This window comes from Simochromis diagramma, unplaced genomic scaffold (genome assembly GCF_900408965.1).
Source record: "Simochromis diagramma unplaced genomic scaffold, fSimDia1.1 OVJJ01000381.1, whole genome shotgun sequence".
NCBI classification, from domain to species: domain Eukaryota; kingdom Metazoa; phylum Chordata; class Actinopteri; order Cichliformes; family Cichlidae; genus Simochromis; species Simochromis diagramma.
In genome coordinates, this window is record NW_024386737.1 from 411,394 (window position 1) to 431,179 (window position 19,786).

At 40.1% G+C, this 19,786-nt stretch overlaps 1 protein-coding gene across 6 annotated transcripts in view; it reads left to right on the forward strand.

Moving 5' to 3' along the window:
* LOC120716103 (semaphorin-5B-like) overlaps nt 1-19,786 on the forward strand; it is a 46,402-nt gene that overhangs the window by 13,910 nt on the left and 12,706 nt on the right. For all 6 annotated transcript variants that reach the window (XM_040003586.1, XM_040003504.1, XM_040003890.1 and 3 more), the window contains 8 exons: nt 9,730-9,918; nt 14,574-14,673; nt 15,129-15,174; nt 15,310-15,372; nt 15,519-15,617; nt 16,106-16,319; nt 16,411-16,696; nt 18,716-18,851. In XM_040003586.1, the coding sequence (XP_039859520.1) occupies nt 9,774-9,918; nt 14,574-14,673; nt 15,129-15,174; nt 15,310-15,372; nt 15,519-15,617; nt 16,106-16,319; nt 16,411-16,696; nt 18,716-18,851 (1,089 nt within the window). In that variant the 5' untranslated portion in view covers nt 9,730-9,773. The remainder of the gene's footprint in view (nt 1-9,729; nt 9,919-14,573; nt 14,674-15,128; nt 15,175-15,309; nt 15,373-15,518; nt 15,618-16,105; nt 16,320-16,410; nt 16,697-18,715; nt 18,852-19,786) is intronic.

Below are 19,786 nucleotides of genomic sequence, written 5' to 3' on the forward strand. Positions count from 1 at the left end.
GCCATGTCTTGATGCATTCTCAATCATCCAGGAAAGTAAATCTCCAAAAGTTGATTCTGTTCATCCGGACGTAGCGTTTTCGTCACTCATCCAGGTGACTTCTTCAGTCTCAGCTGACTGCAGGTTTCCCCAATCTTATAAACAGTACATTTGCATTAAGACTGAAATCAGCCCACTGAAAGAACAATGGCCTGGGAGGTCAGTTCCTTAATCTTGATTATGCAAATCGTCATGACCATTGATCAACAACCACTGATCAAAGACCACTGATCAATGGCCATGAGCACCATTCACAGATAGTTGGGGAATGGCTACAATCACAGCATTGTAAGATGGCGAAAGATGTACCCTTAGGCCCGTCCTCGATTCAGAGATGGTCTTTCCCTTTTCACGCAAGTCAACTTTTGGAGACTTATGGCCATGGTGTCTACAATTCCTACTACTACTACCAGTATTGTACAAATCTCCTCCAACCAGGCCAGAAATAGTATAATAACAACAACTATAGCTCTGTGACCAGCAGTCTGCTTCAGTCCTGGTAGACCTGTTGGGCAAGATTGGTTTTCAGTGCTGGAAGTTCACCAAAAAATGTTCTTTCTGAAATTCTTTCTGAATTTTTTCTATGCCTGAATACTGCTCTTTGTCTACAGATGACTGTTCAGTATGTGAAGGAACTCTTAATACAGATTAGAGAGGTGTGGATTGATCTCTATGATTTGTTTTGGCAGCTGCACTTTGTAATCTAAACCGTGTTAACACTTGAATTTAAAGTTCATCTTGGCGGATCAGATCAAAAGTGGACAGTGGTCAATACAAATGTAAACAAGCGCTAAGACTCTTTAATACCAAATGTTAAAACACTCATAAAGGATGTGTACAATTTAACACATCGGCGTTGTCTGCGCTCTTATAACATGTGAATTAATGTATTTCTGTTCTTTATGGGAGGACTTTTGTTGAATGCATCCATCTTCTGCCTTCCAAATTCAGGGTGTCCCAGAGGTCACAGAGCAAGAGGCAGGGTACACCCTGGCCAGCTCACCACTTTGTCACAGGCCTAACAAAGACGCCCACATTCAAGCCTAGATGTAATTTAGAATCACAAATTAACTTAACATGCAGCTGAATACCCCAGTTGTGCGGTGGTTAGCACTCATGGCACAGTTTGGCACCTTTGTAAACCATCTCCTCCATATCAAGAGTGTTTGTAGCTTCTGCACAGCTCCTTAAATATTGATTATCAGTCTTGCCTTGAAGTGAAACACAACTACTGTCTTTTAAAAATTTTAGATCAATGCAAGCATTAGAGCGCAGCTCCGTCTCTGCATCATCCACTCTGAGATAATCATTAGCAGTCATGCATACTACATGAACTGTTACTAACGTTTTTGCCATTCAGAGCTAAGTAAGTAAAAATACATCTGTTGATAGAGCAGATGACATTAGGGTTGGCATTAAAGTAGCTATAGGCTGTAAATTAACCAATTATTGATATAAACATCTTGATCAGTGACACCACAACTCTTCAACAACTGCTTAATGGATAAAACTAAAAGTTTGATGCATAAAAATGTTAAATAAATTGTTGTTGTGGTACCGTTCAAGCGTAGCTAAGGCCATTGGATGTTTGTTTTTTGTGATTTTTCCATCACCCTGGCTTCACATTGAAATTCATGTTACAGGGAATGAGCTGTCCAACCAGTAATCTTCAATCATGTCTACTGACAGAGCGGCTCCCTTCAAGTGGGGCAGCGGGTATTGACAGAGAGTGATTGCAGCTGTACGTGTTTGGTTATACATCCCAGTCGTGTCATCTGGCAAAAAAGCAAAGCGAAAGAAATGGAGATCATGATAAGAGGACGGAGGGAGACGGGGAGGAGCGAGGAGAGAGATAGGAAGAGAGGGATCAGTGCAGCTGTGTGCCTCTTTAGGATTCCTGCTCTCTACCTCCTCTCGCCCGGGCCAAACCGGCATCATTAGGTTTGGCAAATTACCCGGGCGGCCATTGTGGCGCAGCCATGGCACGTTAGTGTGTCTTTTTAACTGTGGCTAAACTCAGTCTATTCACTTGTAAAAGAGAGCAGCCATTGGCAGATAGTTGGCAGGTTGCACAGAGAGGCCATTCACCCCGGTAGGAAGGAGCTGAGAACACTGCCTCGGAAATGGTCCTCTCTGAATATTTTGATGGAGGGACTTTGGGTGCCCTCTCAGTGTCCATTTGCTCCAGCTAACAAATCTCCATCAACTGACTTCATTGGTAATCAATATCAGTGCTCCTTATAGGTGAGGGCGAGCAGGAGCTGCGGTCAGAAAGAGAATTTTAGCAATTTGATTCAGTGTTGTTTTGATGTTGTCCTTTCTTCCTTTTTTTACTCAAGGAGGAATTTGGAGTTTGGAATCCAGTTTTTTTTTTTGTAGTGGGGTGTAGTGGGGTGGGGGGTTGGTGTTCACTCTGTCTTTTCATGATAGTTGGACGCTGTCCAAAAACTCGGGTGGAGAGAGTTTAGACAAGAGGCTGATATACAAGGGTCAGATGCTGGACTCCCTCCTTTTATTTTTGATGCCACGCAGGAACAAATTACAGGGCTTCTGAATGAAGAAATAATTACTCGTTATTAATTTCGCTGTCATAGAGTTCCTCCGTGAAGAGGACATGTCTGGATTTTAATGAAGCACACTTAACGCGCGCACCCAGTGTTGTCGGGTGCTCGGTTTGTAGCTGGTGTGGCGGAAGTGCTAAAAAGCAGTTTCAAGGTCTTCTGTAGTGCGTCTTTTTGTAGGCAGATCACGACATGGATAATTACCTATAATAGCTGTTTTGCAAGAAATGAGGGAAGAGGTTACTCATGCTGACAGAAAAGGAAACGGCCCCTTCACAGTTGCCGAGCTGACGTATTAAAGCTTAATAACCTGCCGGTCACATGGCTCACAAAAGAGGTTCATCCATGCCTTGTTTTTTTACTTAGAGTCAACTCAAGCCCTCGGACCACACTCCATAAAGGGGCCATCTCTTTGGCCTCTATCAGAGTCCTCCTAAGTTCTCTGGGATACGCTTGTTTAGTTCTTCTAAGAGGAAAAAGTCAAAGTGAGCTTGCATGGTTCCTCAAATAGAGGCGGGGGGAAGTTCCATGTTTCTTAAATTTTGCATGAACATCACTGTGAATCACTCTGGCATCAGCAGAAGTAGTTGACACTCAGAGACAGAAAAAAAATCACTATATTCAAGAAATCTCACAAACTTGAAGGAAAAAAAAAAGCAGCAGGGAAAGAGTCCAGAAAGAAAAATGGAGGATTTGACAAAGGCCTCTGCTGTGTGAAGTTTGTACAACTGTGACAAAGTGCTGCAGAGGCACTGCTGCTCTGTCCAAACACTTGTCAGTGTGTCACTACACACATTTCCACTTAAATGTTAAACCAGGGGAGAAACGTCAGCGGCTTCTACTTGTGTAGCTGTGGCGTGTAAGGGGAAGGAGAACAGGGGGGAAAAAGCTTTTTTTTTATACTTTTCCTGACTTTTCTAAGGAGTCGATGGGTCATTTTTACATTTTCAAACAACCAACAACGAAAGAAAACAAACTGTCTGGCTTCTGAAGACATGACACAGCCTCTTTTTGAAGGTTTGTAATAATGCCCTGTGTGGGTCACTTCTGCAAAGTTGTTGATCCCCCCTCCCCCCAGAAAATCTCATGGCTTACAGGTTGCATTTTTACTTTAAAGTACCTGTTGCAGTAAATGAAAGAAATCTGTGAACACAACACTTTGAGGTTAAATTACTTTACTTAATTGGGGGGAGGGGTGTCTTTATCAGTAGGAAAACTTAAAAAAAAAAAGCATAGTCAAAGTCTGAAATTTAGCCTCCTTCACATTTAGAAGGAATTTACTTCCAACATTTTTCACTCTGAACATGGCATGGTCATTCTGAGTATGAGCGGGAGGTCTCTGGGTGAAAATGCCTTGTTGATGTCAGAGGTCAGAGGAGAGTAGCCAGACTGCTTTAACCTGAAAGGAAAGCAACAGTAACTCAAATAACCTAGAGCTGCGCGATTGTGATTATCACTATTATTCTGATCGATATTAAGATTACAGTTAAGTTTAGTTATTTATCCTTTCATTTTAATGACAGAAATGTTTTAATTGTACTGTCTTGTAAACACTGCTTTCACATTCATGTTCCTCTACGATCCTGCTGATGTACAATACCAAAACTATGTAAATACAATTAACTTTACTAAAACTTAACATGAAATTAAATCAGCAAGGCACTACTTTCATTTTTACATTGTGCTGCACTTCTTGGTTAGTCAGTTAGTTAAAACATCTTCACAAAATCCCATTTTTACTTGACCTGCACTGATGATTGAGTGCATCCTAGAAGCAAAATATAAAGTCTTCCACTCCATTTTTTTCCAAACCATTATGATAGTTTGTGTACAGTGTCGGTTTTGCCAATTTAGAAAATTAATTGCATGAGGGGAAAACATCTTTTGTCCACGATGATCCTTCATTATTCACCATGTTTAGTGGACACATATCTTTGGCCAAAAAGCATGCGATTGCCTCGATGATTTCAATAGGTCTTTGTGCGCTGGATGGATATGCAGACACGCATACAGACTCGCTTTTATGGACGCCTGAGCGCACGGCGGATGATTCATTTTTGCAAATATTGCGTTGTTTCTTTTGTCCTTCATGCGTTAATAATCCTGCAGTTTGTGGTGCGTTTTCAAGCAGTTGTAATAAATTATCGTGCAGACGCTGTAACTTATTATTAGTTAACATCACTTGCCCTAAATCCAAAGTATTTCCAAACGTGTGATGATTTGCTCTGAGGGACAAGCTCTTGGTCTTCTGCTGTGCCAGACATTTGATTTTTGTTGTGTATCTGTCTGTTAATGTTGCGGTACTCATCTAGACTACAGCAGAAGAAAAGGAAACTGAGGCTATAGTTTGCACGGTCTCACCAGAATTGGACAACAGAAGATTGGAAAAATGTTGCTTGGTCTGCTTTGACATTTGGACGGTAGACTCAAACAAACGAAAGCATGGATCCATCCTTCTATCAGTGCTGTAATGGTGCATGGGCACACTCTAACCGAGCACTGTTTATCCACCACAAGCTGTTTGAGTATTGTTGCTGATCATCACTTTATGACCACAGGGTACCCATCTTCTGATGGCTGGAAGCACCTCAAAAGCTCAAATCACCTGTTGAACATGACAATGAGTTCACTGCACATAAATGGCCTTCATAGTCCTGACACACACCAGCTCTCAATCCAGTAGAGCACCTTTTGGATGTGGTAGAATGGGGGATTCCCATCATGGACGTGCAGCCAACAAATATGCAGCACCTGTGTGATGCTGCTGTGTTAATATGGAGTGTTTCCAGCACCTTGTTGAATCTGTGCCGTGAAGAATTAAGTTCGTTCTGGAACCAACAGTGGTAAGAGTGTGGCTCCAACCAAGATATACCGATTAAAGTGGCCTGCATATATCATGATAGATTTTAATATAAGAATCAAACTATCTGTACTGCAGGAAAAGTTCAAGCACATTTAAGCTCTGTATTGACTCTGAGTGCCATTTGGTGTGAATGTGTAAGGGGAATTAGTTTAACCTTTTTTGCCAAGTAAAGCTTTTTTCTTTTTTTTAGCTTAAGAAACTTCTACAACTCAAGTGCGGCAATAAATGTCAAAGTAAATTACAATGGCAGATAAAGAGTCTATATATGGGCACAGATGTGAAAGTGGAAGGTAGCCACGAGCTGATTCTGTTTGCAGGGTTGGTTTACATCGCAGGACGTGATGGACAACAGACCCGTCTCCCAGGCTAGTGCTGCTAATGACTCTGAGGCCACTTGTAGTGACTACTTTGGTCAGGAGAAGTTACTTTCAAAGTCACATTTGCTAGTAACGAGCACAATCCTTAACCGCTTGTTTGGATCCATATAGATGCTCACGTGATAACACAGTAAATGCTTAATTGCATTGCTGTGTATCTCCTTTAAATATTTAACAGATGCAGTTTCATTCAGTCTTGCCTCAACAAGCTGCAGAACAATCAATACAGTAGTTTGCAATTGTGAAACAATTCCAGAGCAAATCTAATCTACCAAAACATCTATGTTTAAAAGGCATCCCAATAAAATGAAAAGCATACAAAAAAAATATTCAGCCTTAAATACTGCTGCAAAATTTGAGTAGAGGTTACAGTTTAATGTCTTTGTGTGAGGTTTTGGAGTTGCTGCAGGAACATGAAGTTATCTTCATGTTTCAGCAGACGCACAAGCATCTTAGATTTGTAGTGTGTAGTTTTGTCCGCAAGATGTTTGAATCAGCTTTCGCTGTTGCAGAGGAATCACATGGAGAGGCACCAGTGAAGTAGGAGAGACAAATTGGCAGGCAGCAGGGGTTTGAGTATACACCTGTCATGCTTAGCTGTGTTGATACAGGGCGGCCCAGTCCTCAGCTTTATTTACTGACATGGCCCTGCCTTAAAATCTTGGCCGTGTTGCTCCAGTGTGGTGGTCACATGTTCACTTTGTGTTCCCGGGGGATTTTTTTTCCCCACACAGTCCAAACACGGACCGGTCACATGAATTGCAGACTCTGTGTTTCTAATCCCATCACAAGTTGTTATTTCTTTAAGGTGTTTTTCTATCGCAGCCAGCTACACGAGTGAATGAATGTTCAGACACGCTCCGTCTCTGGGAAAACAGCTCTCTGATTTTATTTTTGAAGCAATTTATTTCCAACTTTCTATAACAAATTCAAAGACTGTAGCTCAGGTCCGTCTGCCACTGTCGGGTCCATAATATTACATCGAATCACTCAAGCCACATTTAGAAGCATCACACGACCATCTACTTATTTTATGTGTAACATATGTCCTCTGTACTGATGCGGTCATTTGCTTACTTCAGATTTCAATTAAATTCAGCTAATCCAATGTTTTTTATATACTGCCAAATCACAACAGTCTCCTTAAGGCGCTTTATATTTATAAGGTAAAGACCCTGAAACAATACAGAAAAAACACCAACAGTCAGACCACCCCTTATGAGCAAGCACTTGGCGACAGTGGGAAGGAAAACTACCATGTAAACAGGAAACCTCCTGCAGAACCAGGCTCAGGGAGGGGCAGCAATCTGCCCTACCTTTTTTTTTCAGATTATATTAAATTCATATGACTTATGTTGAAACATTTCAGAAAAAAAAAGTATTTTTTGTTTGTTTAGATACAGTATTGAATAAAAGCCTTTAGCCACCCCTCATTTCTACTCATTCCTTTATATTTTTCAGGAAAATTGGGGAAGAGGTGCCCTGATTTACTAAATATTACAGTATACATTTACAGTATATAAGACACAGAAGGAATCTGTACAGTCAATATTTGGTATGGCCACCTTTTGTAGCTGTCAAAATGTTGGTGCAGCAACAGTCTGTAACCTGACAGTGCAAGGAATATAAGTTTCATTAGCAATGTGTTGTTATAGTTCACAAAGACGGTTGGACACAGCAATGATGTTGGAGATTGCAATACTCAAATAAGACTAATGAAAGTCAACCAGCTGACAGCATCATATTATAAAGCTTATATTCTACACAGTACTAAAAGTTTTGTTGTGGATACCAGCTTACTGTAAAACCTTAAGGGTATTTCTGGAAAGAACTTATCAAATTTCCCTGTTACAGGGTAAGATGTGTGAAAAGGACAAATATAAAGGCACAGCCATACAGCTTTGGGGGGCAGTACTTAGAAATAGTGTTGGCGACAAGTGAACTTTCATGGTCATATTAGAGGTGACTACCTTCTCTCAGAAGCAAAGAAGGGAGCACAATGCTTTTGTTAATGCACAGTTAAAAACATTCAAGAAAAACATCAGTGCAGATAGTTGGGCTCACAGTGTGTCTAAAGAGTTTGTGTGTTACTTGACTAAACTTAACCAAACCATACAGAGGTCCTAGCACACTTTGTCATGTAGACAGAGGATGATGAATATGCGCTCTTTGTTTTTAACTAACGCTAATCACCAAGGGAGAGCCTGCGTCCACACATTTCCTACTGCCCCCGAAGAATCTGACTGACGTCCACTGTCGCTCCCCCTCGTTGGGCTGAATAGACAAATCCCAGAACATTAGGCCTCTCACTGGCCAGCCTTTGCGCGGTGAGAGGACCGTGGCCCCGTAACAAAGGCGAGGCCAGCGGTGGAGGCTCTGCTCCTGTCGCTTCATTAAGCAGCAATGTAAGACCCAGCAGGCTGAAAAACCTCTGCCTCCACACGTATTCAGTCCTCCCAGTGAGCAGTAGACAGGCAGACATTCACCGCCTCCATTCTTTGTAGTGCGTAGCAGCTGCACTGAAACTGGTTTAAGGGTTAAAGAAAAAGACGCCGCTGTGAATGGGCAAGAAATATGCTGCCCTGTAGTGTTGAGGATGTTCAAAAGTTTTCAATACATAGCTGGAACATTATGGCCTTTTCCATAAACTCATTTATCACTCAGCTCAGACATTTTCAGAGTCAAATTTGTGCTCTAGTCCCGCCTAACCCTCAGGCGACAGTGTAGCTAGATTCAGGCATTTCACGTGCTCTCATGGTGAAGTGTGTCTCCTGTAGTTAGTCTTCAGCTACTTAAACGCTTGCTCACATCCTGAATGGTTCACTGGCCAGTACAGGAGTGGAGCTTAAAACAGAAATTTATTAGATGATTCAAAAGATATTTTTTCCATTTCAGAGCTCATACATAGAGTAATTTCACATGCAAAAACATTTAAAGGTCTTTATCCTTGTTTGCATCCACATTTTTTTTAATTTAGCAAACTTTAAATATCTTGGTGAATGCATGCAGCCAATGAAAAGTGATAGTAACATCCTTTATTGGTGGGTGTCACTCTGTCCTGTCCTGCTCTGTTTCCAGTCTGTGAATTTCTAAATAAATGAGAAAATGTAGCCCCACAGAAGTGTGCGTGAAAACACAAAGACCCAACACATTTGGATTAGACGTTAGCCTGTAGCTAACTTGCCAGCGTCAGTATGTATGCTACAGCTAGTATGTGGCTGCATTTACTCTACCAAACAGAGTATCTTGAACGCTGCCTCCCTCTGTGTGCTGCACGTGAGAAAGCAAAAGTCTGATACTTGTCTGACGCAGCTGGATGGAAATTTGTAAACTACATAAAAGAGCCTTTGATCTTTGTGCCTAAAGTCACCATCAGATCATCACCTTTGAGCAGATTCTGATTCATATAAAATGAATTCGACCCTTCATGTGGCACACCCTCCTGTTTGGCTCTGTGCCCGGGGCTCATCTCTGAATGGATCCCCTCAGTCAGAAAGAGGCACCCAAAGTTTGAGAGCTGGCGTTAGTGAAGATTGGCGGCTCTGGCCTTTTGAGGTGAATTAGCCATGACCGAGTCCTGCTGACACTGAGGCGATGGACACCAAAAGCAGACAGACTGAAAGTGAGGAGGGACAGCGGGGCCGGTCGACTGGCAAAATTAATTTAGATGAATGGGCAGGAGGATGGAGAGAAGAGAGTGTGTGCAAGTGTGAGCTATTACTGAGTGGATATGGATTTTTAGAGTCCAGCACTGATGTATTGAGTTTTCTAGAGTGATTATCTAAATGCCAAAAAATATAAGGATATTTATTTGTCACAAGGCTGATTGATTTACTCTCCCTGCCATTACTGTCTGGTTGATTGACAGATATCACTTCTGCTCCGACAGGTGTTTCCTGAGGACCTGATAGAAGACTGGATGCGGTTGTAACTATGGTAACATCAGGGTGGGGGGTATGGGCCCTCTCCCCCTGTGGCCTTGTGCTGGTCATCTGTTTATCCATGTGTCTGTCAGAGGAGCCTCACATCAAGCCTGCCGACTGCAGCAGAAAGGAACATCCTGTTGTTTCCTACCAAGGTGAGCAAAGAAACACACCACCGATAGAGTGGGGAGGAGGGCCACGAATGAAGTTAGGGCTCAAAAATGAAGGCACGCTTGCAAAATCAGGAACTTTGTACATTTTAATCACTTTAGTTTAGGCCCACCCCATCGTAGCAACTTATGTGCACATGCCAAACTGAACAAAGGCCCCAACCTAGCACCAAAGTTCATGCTGAAGGGAGACACTTTTTTAGCTGAAGTAAGAGACTGCGTTGCTTGCACATTTACCCATTGTGAAAAGAGGACAGCGTATCTATTTTCCACAAGACAATTTCTGTTTTCAAACAACATAATTTGAGTTGTTTTTTTATGTAAGAATACACACTCACAAATATATGAGAAAGTCGGCGAATTGAAAAGAGTCACGCACACAAAGGCCGTGTTTCTTTGAGCCCACTTTCAAAGTGATGATTTTCACATGCAGCCGGTTAGTCCACGTACCCAACATCAAGATCAGAGATCTTAACCTTGTCACACAACGATCGGATTGTCATGCTGATGTTGACAATTAGGCAAACTTGTAGACCTGCATGCGTTTCCTAGACTGTCTACAGTTCTCAAATTCAGGCTCTTTAAGCAGGTTGTTGTGAGCGAGCAGTGTGGTAGCCTTATTGTAAAATGGTAATCAAAATGCATCTTTTGCTTGAATAAGTGACGTAAAGGCTATGGGTTAAGGGTTGTATGAGGACCAACTGTATGCAAAAGGCTACATAAGATATACATTTTCGATTTAAATTAAAGTATAAAAAAACTGTATATGTCTGCCCCTTCTGATTTTATCACCCTACATTTTGATCATACTCTCATGTCAAACCATGGCTGCTAAACAGTGCTTTACTCCAGTGCTTCACTGAATAAGAACGTACATATATGGATCTAAAGATCCCTTGGTAATGTTTACTTTAACTTTGTATAATTTCTTCTTGGAAGCACAAGGAGGTTCTCTGGCCAGACCCTGCTACACAAACAATAAAGAGTCCCTGAAGCTGAAATGGTATCTTTGTGAAGGAGCTTTGGTTGGGTCACAAACATTTTATGGTCCTTTGTAAAGTTAAATAACGATTGCATAATTGTATAACAATCTTCACTTATCCACCAACTTTAAATCAATGCCATCTCTCAACATTTCATTCGCCGCTCTTTAAAAACTGATTTTCGTTGGGTTTGTATATTCAGCTATAACCACCACAGCAACAGCGATTGATTAGTTTGCATTCAAAAAATGCTCTCATGAAAATTTATCAGCACAGCAACCTGGGTGCTTGCACAAAAGTCTTGTCCAAATCCATAAAAGCTTTAAACGTTTAGAATGTCGTTTCACCTACTTTTGTTGCTCTAATCACTGCTGTCTAAACGCTGTTGCACGGCTTGTTCTATTGCTCTCACAGCCATATTGTAACCAACCATAAAACCCACAACAGTCTACAGCTTTTGAGAAATTATGTTTGTTAAATGCCACTGGAAATGGAAATAGACAAGGAACAGCAATAATAAATAATAATTATCTTTATCCTGGACAAGTTGTGTTTCCGTCTGAAAAGAAGAGAAAAACACAGGACACAGAATGAAGATGATATAACAAGCAAAAGGTGAGTTTTAACTGATATAGAAATTGTAAAAATCATTAAAGAAACCAAAAAGGAACAACTGACAAAGGGAGACACAAAAAGCCACCATGTATAGCAAGGTAAAACGATAACAGGTGGAAGCAATCAGGGTGGAAAAAGACAAAGACAAGAGGTAAATAGAACACAAGAAAACAACAAACAATAAAATAAAGCAGGAAATGACACAAGAGCAGACAAGGAAGCACAGAATACACAGGAAATACTCAGTAAATCAGAAGAAACGGACCAAAGAAACCAAGCATCTGAATTGGGAAGAAAGATGATTGAGAAAGATGATTATTTCAGAAACTGCTGATCTGCTGGATTTTCCCAAATAGGTATGCAGAACAGCATCTTTGCACCCTTGGAAGCACTCAGATCTGCTGCAGCAGCAGAAGACCACACTGGGCAGTCAGCTAAGAACAGGAAACTAAGGTTACAATTATCACCAAAGTTAACAACAGGTGGAAACATTGGAAAATCGCCTGATGTGGCGCATATTGATTTAAATGCAGGGTCAGAATTTGACATAAAGAACACGATTTCCATTTCCACGATGACCCATTGCTTTGTAACAATGGGTCAGACTGGTGGTGGTATAATGGTGTGGCACACTTAATACCAGTCGATTGTTTAAACTCCGCAGCCTACCTGAGTCTTGCTGCTCACCATGTCTGTCCTTGTATAACCACAGTAGACCCATCGTCTGATGGCTGCTCCCAGCAGGATAAAGCTCATATCATCTGACACTGACTTCAAATCTAGCAACTGTGTGACTCTATCACGTCCAAAATCTGCGAGGAACGTTTCCAGCATCTTGTTCAATTTATGCCATTAAGAATTCAAGTTCTTCTGGTGCCAAGAGCAGGTCTGACCTGACATCAGCAAGGTATCCCTAATAAAGGGTCCAGGTCCAGTAACAACAATGATCATTGCTGTAATCTTATTTTCTTTCCTGTGCTCATTTTGTTAAATAAAATTGCTAAAATGCAAAGAAGTTTACAAGCAGCAGACGGCAACTTACATAATGCAAAGTGCAGACAGTTCTGCAATCTGAAATGAAACTAGACGCTCTTAGTTAATTGGCTCTTTTGTTGCAAGAATGAGTGTCGATTTCTGATTCCCTGTAGTTAACTAATTTCTTCTTAAAAGAGAAAGTCCAAGAAACAAGTCGCTTCTCCTTGTCAGCTGTCAGATTGGTATTTTGAATGAGAGACTTAGACTGCCTGCCCTTGTCCGCTTTGCAGCAGCTCATTATGTACACAGGGAAGTGCACAAAAGCAATTTGGATTCAATAGCTCTCCGAAAATCACTGCTGTTCAAGTGATGGTTTGTATTCATGTTGTTTTGTTGCCCTCTTTCAGAGCTATTCAAAGCAGAACTGAGACCAGACAAGAATGATAGTTCAGTTTCTAATAAGCATCTTGACACGCTGGTGCTCATAACCTTTCAATTTGTTGTTTTATGTGACATTAATTGAGATTAACCAATACAAAGTGTGAAGCGTGACTTTAATATAAGGTTGTGAAATCTGGCAGCACTATGAACTCTTAGTTGGAATTAATTTGCATTAATAAGGATTTGTTGGAATTGTGTTTATCTCATGCATCGAGGCTTACAAAAGACATGTTGAAAGTTGAAACTGTGCTTGGCAATTTCTCAAAATAATTGAATGTAAAGATTTATGTGAAATTAATAAAGGTGTTGATGTTGTGTCTGCAGCATGGCCTCATTAAATGCTCTTCTTCAGCTGTCTAATGACTGTGAAAGGGCCTTTGATGTCATTATTTTGACTGGATGTCAGTTTACATTCAGCTCAAAGTGTTTGCCTGGCAAACCGTGCTGCTTTTGTTGTTGATACATTTTTTCCCCCCACAAGCTGGCTATCAAATGAGAGGAACAGGCATTTAGTCCTGAGAGGCAGCAGTAATTTGCTCTGAAACATTGCGGGAAGCATTCATTTGTATGTGGTTTGTTCGCCCTCCCCGAAGCTCATGTAAAACAGCTAAAGCAACTTTATTTACCGTTCAGTTCTGATTGGCTGTCATACTGCTCAGGTGGTGGTTTTCAATTAAGGGCATGTAATATCAACCATGATAGACTAAAGTTATAAAGAAACTTTCAAAACAAAGTTCTTGATAAGATGGAAAAGTCTTAAGCCACCCCTCATTTCTTTATATTTTGCTTAAAGGGAGGCAGACATACTTGTTATCTTTTAAATTGGTTTTGAGCAATGTTTCTTCAGGATTGGATGGTGTCTTTTTCACATGTTTTTAGCCCAGTCCTTGTACTTGACCTGGCAAAAAAGGCACCTTACTCAAGCGATGAACCAGTGTTGGGTCTACACACAATGGACAACTTAGGAAAGATCAAAATTTAAAGTGGTTCTTTGTGTATCTTTAGGCACTTTGCGACTAGCAACCCGTTACAAAACAAATAATTTGTTCCCATTTGTTTAATAGAAAGACATAAAATTGTAGGTGTGTCCCAAAGAGCTACAATGTAAAGGTCTGTAATATCTCAGTATGGTATGCAATGTGTCCTTAAAAAAATCTGAGACAACTGCACAAGTTGAGAGAAAAAAGTAAAGACCTGACAGATATACCTTACTTATCTTATTACTTTGACATTGAACAGTCTTATGTGATGGTAAATTTATGTTGTTGAATTCAAGATAAATTATTTCAAGAGATTGCCAATTAATTAGAACAAGTAATATAATATGAAAATTGGGAGACTTCCAGATCTTTATGTCCTACCCTATAATTCTGGAAAATAAATCAGTACTTTCAGTCTGTTTAAAAGCCTCCTTTCTGGTCTTAGGCCCTACGATTAAAGATGAGTTGTAAAGCTAGCAAAAGGCAAACACTGGATAATGGATCTTTTTCATCTTCTTCTTCTCTTGTCTCTCATATTTCATGTTATCCTCTCCTGCTTTTCTTTTCACTTACTTTTATACTCTTTCTCCTAACACCTTCTTATTTTTTCCCTCACTCCTCATCATTTGATTCTTTGTGCATCCAGCACTGAGGTCGTGGGTGTCTGAGTTCTCACATCCAGGTGCAAAGGACTTCTCCCAACTTGCTTTGGACCTGAGACGAAACCAGCTTGTTGTAGGAGCAAGGTACCAAATAGCATGCATTACTCAAACAGTAATCATACAGCATGTTACTAGCATACAGTGGTGTAAAGTGGATACATGATGTGTCATCATAGAAGCGTGCCAGCATTCATATCCTGGACAAGCCCCCAATTCTTACATGATGATATTTCTGGACATAAACAAGGGAAATACACACAACATTTTTTTTTTAAATTAAAACACAAAGTCCCGAAAGCCCAAAGACAGCACTAAAGGGTAAAGACAGCTCTTAAATGGAGTAAAAAGACCCAAAAGGAAGAAGAAAAAATCCAGCAACACAAGCTATACAGTTATTTTGCCCAGGCGGCACAAATGTGTTTTGATCAAACTGTGTCTGGACAGAAGTTGGGAGATACTAGAGGATAACATTTATATGCTGTACACTGCTATTGTGAGCAGTCTGTTGTTTTAGCTCTAAAATAAAATATCTTTTACAGAAATTTCCTCTTCAGACTGAGTTTGAATAATACCTCCCTCATACAGGTAAGGTTAAGACTACACAAAAATGAACTACTGTCAAAGACATTTTATTTTTAAACATTTTAACAGTATCTCTTATTAAATATAAAAGGTCCAATATAAAAAAAAAACATTCTACAATTGAACATTTCTCCTCAGGCAACAGAATGGGCATCCGATGAAGACACAAAGCGCTCATGTCAGAGCAAAGGCAAATCTGAGGTATTGTGCTGTGACTGAAATACAGATATTTGTCAGAAACATATTACGTTAGACTGGATTATGTTATTATATGATTATATTATATTGGACATTTTGATGACATGTCATGAAACAGTAAAACTGAGTTCTGGCGTATTTGTCTGCAGGGTGAATGCCAAAACTATGTACGGGTTTTGCTGATAAGCGGAAGGACGCTCTTCACATGTGGGACCAATGCTTTTACCCCTGTCTGCATAACCAGACAGGTTAGTAAAATGGCAGTTTTTGCACTTAAGTAGAATTAATGAAACTATATGACAAGAAAATACATATTTTATAGTCTAAAATCCTTTTGGGGTAATTAAAAGAAAGGCAATTATAAGTTGCTAGAGTTCAATGTAAAATGGAAAAAGGACATGGAATTTAAAAAGGATAAAATCAAGAAATCTGACAATAAAAGTCATTTTCTTCTAGTCACTTTGATTAGCTAATTTATCTTTTCTCTATATATTTTGTAATTATATTTAGTAATTATAAATATTTTTGGTGCCTTTGTGATCCTCAGATGTCTTCAGCAGCTTTGTGCATTTGGGAAATGATAGAAACTGAAGATTACATTATTAAAAGTTTTGAAATTCATTAAAAGTTTTGAAATAATGCCAATAAAGCGATAAAAACAGAAAGAACAAAATTGCTTGTCAACCCACTAAAATAGCAGGAAATGCTTATTTCAGTTTTCCTTTCTTTTCGTCAGATTTCTAACCTCAGTCAGGTGTTAGACACTGTGAACGGTGTTGCCCGATGTCCCTACGACCCGCGTCACAACTCCACTGCCATGATCACAGAAAAGGGCGAGCTGTATGCTGCCACAGTGATTGATTTCTCTGGACGTGACCCAGTGATCTACAGGAGCCTGGGCAACATGCCGCCCCTGCGCACCGCCCAGTACAACTCTAAATGGCTCAACGGTTAACAAAGCACCACAAAGTTTGTCCTTTTCATCACTCTTTCGTTGATCCATCACGCTGACCTGTGTCTCTGCCTCTTCTATTCTTCTAGAGCCTCATTTTGTGTCTGTTTATGAGATTGGTCGTTTTGCGTACTTCTTCCTGAGGGAAACTGCGGTGGAAAATGACTGTGGGAAAATGGTGTTCTCTCGAGTGGCTCGGGTCTGTAAGAATGATATGGGTGGACGCTTTCTATTGGAGGACACCTGGACCACCTTCATGAAGGCTCGCCTCAACTGCTCACGCTCAGGAGAAATCCCCTTTTACTACAACGAGCTCCAGAGCACCTTCTACTTACCTGAGCAAGATCTGATTTATGGCATTTTTACCACTAATGTGTGAGTTCTGTTTGTTAATAATGTCATTTCATAGACTTTATGTCACAGTCTGGCGAGGGCAGACTGTATGAATTGACGAGAAGGACCCAAAATGCAGACTCCAAGGAACAGGGAACAACACTTGAATGTTAACAAAAAGCAAGCCGTTTAATATGGCTGGTAAAAAAGGAACAAACAAAGGGCAAGGCAGACTGAAGTAAAACTAACATTAACCTAAACTGGGAGAACTAAACAAACAACAAGAAAACCCTAGACATGAAACTTGGAAACATGGCGTGGCCAACAGACGACCTGACAAAGAATGACCAGAACACACCGACTAAATACACACAGGAGGATAATGAGGGAAATGGAAACACATGGGGAAACAGCTGACACACATGAACATAACGACGTCACAAGAGGAGAGTAAAACTAAAAACATTGAACATAGAAACACCGGACCCCTTCAAAATAAAACAGGAAACATAATGCAGACATGACAACATGAGACTCACAGACATGAAACACATGAAGGGCAAGGGAGACTTCACAGGGGTTGAAAACACAAGGGGGAACTGATAAGCAAATGAACATAGGAAACCTAATGAGCTTAAACATACTATAAACATCAAAATGAACTAAAACTCAAAACACTGGGTCATAAGACCCAGGATCGTGACACTTTACATACCAAAGTAAGTTAACTCAGAGCGTACTAAATAGAGTGTAACCAATCTGTTCATTTATGTCCTCTTTAATGGACGTTTGTTTTTGGTCAATATATTTTGACTTATTTGAGCTACCCTAATAAGTCCTGTTGTTTTCAAAAGTGTGTTTGGGTGGCCTCTTTCAGCTCCAAATAGGCAGGACATCACAAAAAAAGTTACGATGAAAGAAACTTTCCTCGGTTCTCAGGAGGATATGAAAGAAAGATGCACTCACTGTAGCCTCACCAACAAATTGTGTGTTTTTGCTGTTACCAGCTTGCTTAACGTGACTAAATATAGACACAAGGATGGAGTGCTAAGCTAGCTATTGAAAGCTAGCTAGGTTAGCAAACTGTGTTCCACTGACACACATGCTGCCACACTGACACACTGTCAGTGTCTGTATATAAGCATGTGTTTTGCTATGTTCAATTTTAAACTTGCATTTATTTAATATAAATTAACACTGTCGCTAATGGTCCTTTTGCAACAGTAGTCATTAGCCAATTTGTCCTAAATACAATCAATAATGCATAGAATTGACTCAAAAGAGTTAGACAGCCTGTTAGTAAAATGAACTACCCAGAAGGCAATACTGTCTGTCACATAATTTCACAAAATTGGTGGAAAATATGGGCATGAATTAGCTGAGGTGAGACTATAGCTAGCAGCTACAGTTGTCTGTGCGCCTGCCCGTCACTCCAGGTCTACACAACCTTAATTACGCATAGCTTTAAAGCATTTGTTCCTGGACAGCTGCCATGTACTTTGTCATTGTCTATAAAAACCAAGACAGGTTATTATACTGTGCTAGAAATGTGCTTTTTTCTTCTTTAAAGTCGTAAATGTTAACACATTGGCCATTAAAGGAACTGGATTATTTTGGCATTTGTACATTGCCTTATTTAAAGCCAAGTAAAAAACACTTGGTTTGGTAAGTTACAGTGATATTGTGTACATTAGTCTTTTTCTGGCTAATATACCTAGACAGCACTTTGAGGCTTTTTAATAAAACTTTGACCAAAAGTACTAACTATTAATCTCTCTTATCATGTTTGTATGAAAGGTAATTTATTTTGGCAAATGTGTCCTCTCCCATATCAGCTGTGCCTTTGGGGCTTGCTTTAAGACTACACACCTTTACACTAATGTTTATTCCATAGAGTAGTTTCAACTGAGGCAACTAAAAGGTTATGTTTGTTTTTTACTGTTATAAATTTAACAATTCAAGAAATATGTGCTTTTCTGTAGAGATGTGCTCAAGAATGTTTGCTTTCCTTCACATTCATTAGCTAAGACCTGAGCATTGTAATTTCCTGTGCTTCTCTAGAAACAGCATATCAGCTTCTGCTGTCTGTGCTTTTAATCTGAGCGCCATCACCCAAGCCTTCAATGGACCATTTCGATACCAGGAGAACCCGCGCACTGCTTGGCTGGCCACTCCAAACCCTATACCCAACTTTCAGGTAACTCATTTCAAAACATGGACAATGACAAAGAATTCAGACTTCTTCATACATATGTATTTTTCTCTGAGAACATGAGGTTGGTGAGGACACTAAAGCAAACAGCTTTATCTTGCCACAGTTGCCCAGCAATTCCACGAAGGCTTGTAAAGAAATTTTCAAAAGACTGACATCCACTTCATCACTCTGTGCTGATTGCAGATATCTAAATGCAGTGCAGCAGAGAAGTTTTGCTCAGCTCCAACAAATACATGTCCCCAAAATAAATGCTTGGCAAATTTCCCAATGCATCTGCAAAGTGCTATTCAGTTTGAGCTACAGGGAAACTGTAGTCACATTTCCTGTTGTATAATGTCTGTATATAAGCTTGTGTTTTGCTATGTGCAATTTTAAACTTGCATTTATTTAATATAAATTAACACTGTCGCTAACAGTCCTTTTGCAACAGTAATGATCTTGCCTGAAATTTTGTCCTTAAATATAAAACAAGAAAAAGCTTAACAATTTTTTCATGAAGCATTTGTTGCCTGTAAGTTTGCCATTAAGCTAGCATGCACAAAACTATTTACATGCCTAACGATAATAAGATATCCATCATCGGACTTTACCCTTTTTCTTTCTTTTTTTTACTGTGGACACTGTAAAAACCAGGAACTTTTCTGTCATTTAATTGTTTATAACTTCATTACTTTGGTGTAGCATGCATGGCTGCAGGGGAGGTCTTTATCAGTTAAAAAAGCTATAAAACTTATGAAAATACAGTTAAAAGTACCAAATATCTCTCCTCCACATTTTCTAACGCCTTCCAGTGGGCCAAATTTGAATCTTTACTGGGCCAGTTCTGGCCTCCAGGCCTTATGTTTAACACCCCTGCCTTATGTGGAGGTGCAGTGCACAAACACTGAATGAGGAGCAGCATCAGAAGAAAATGGGCT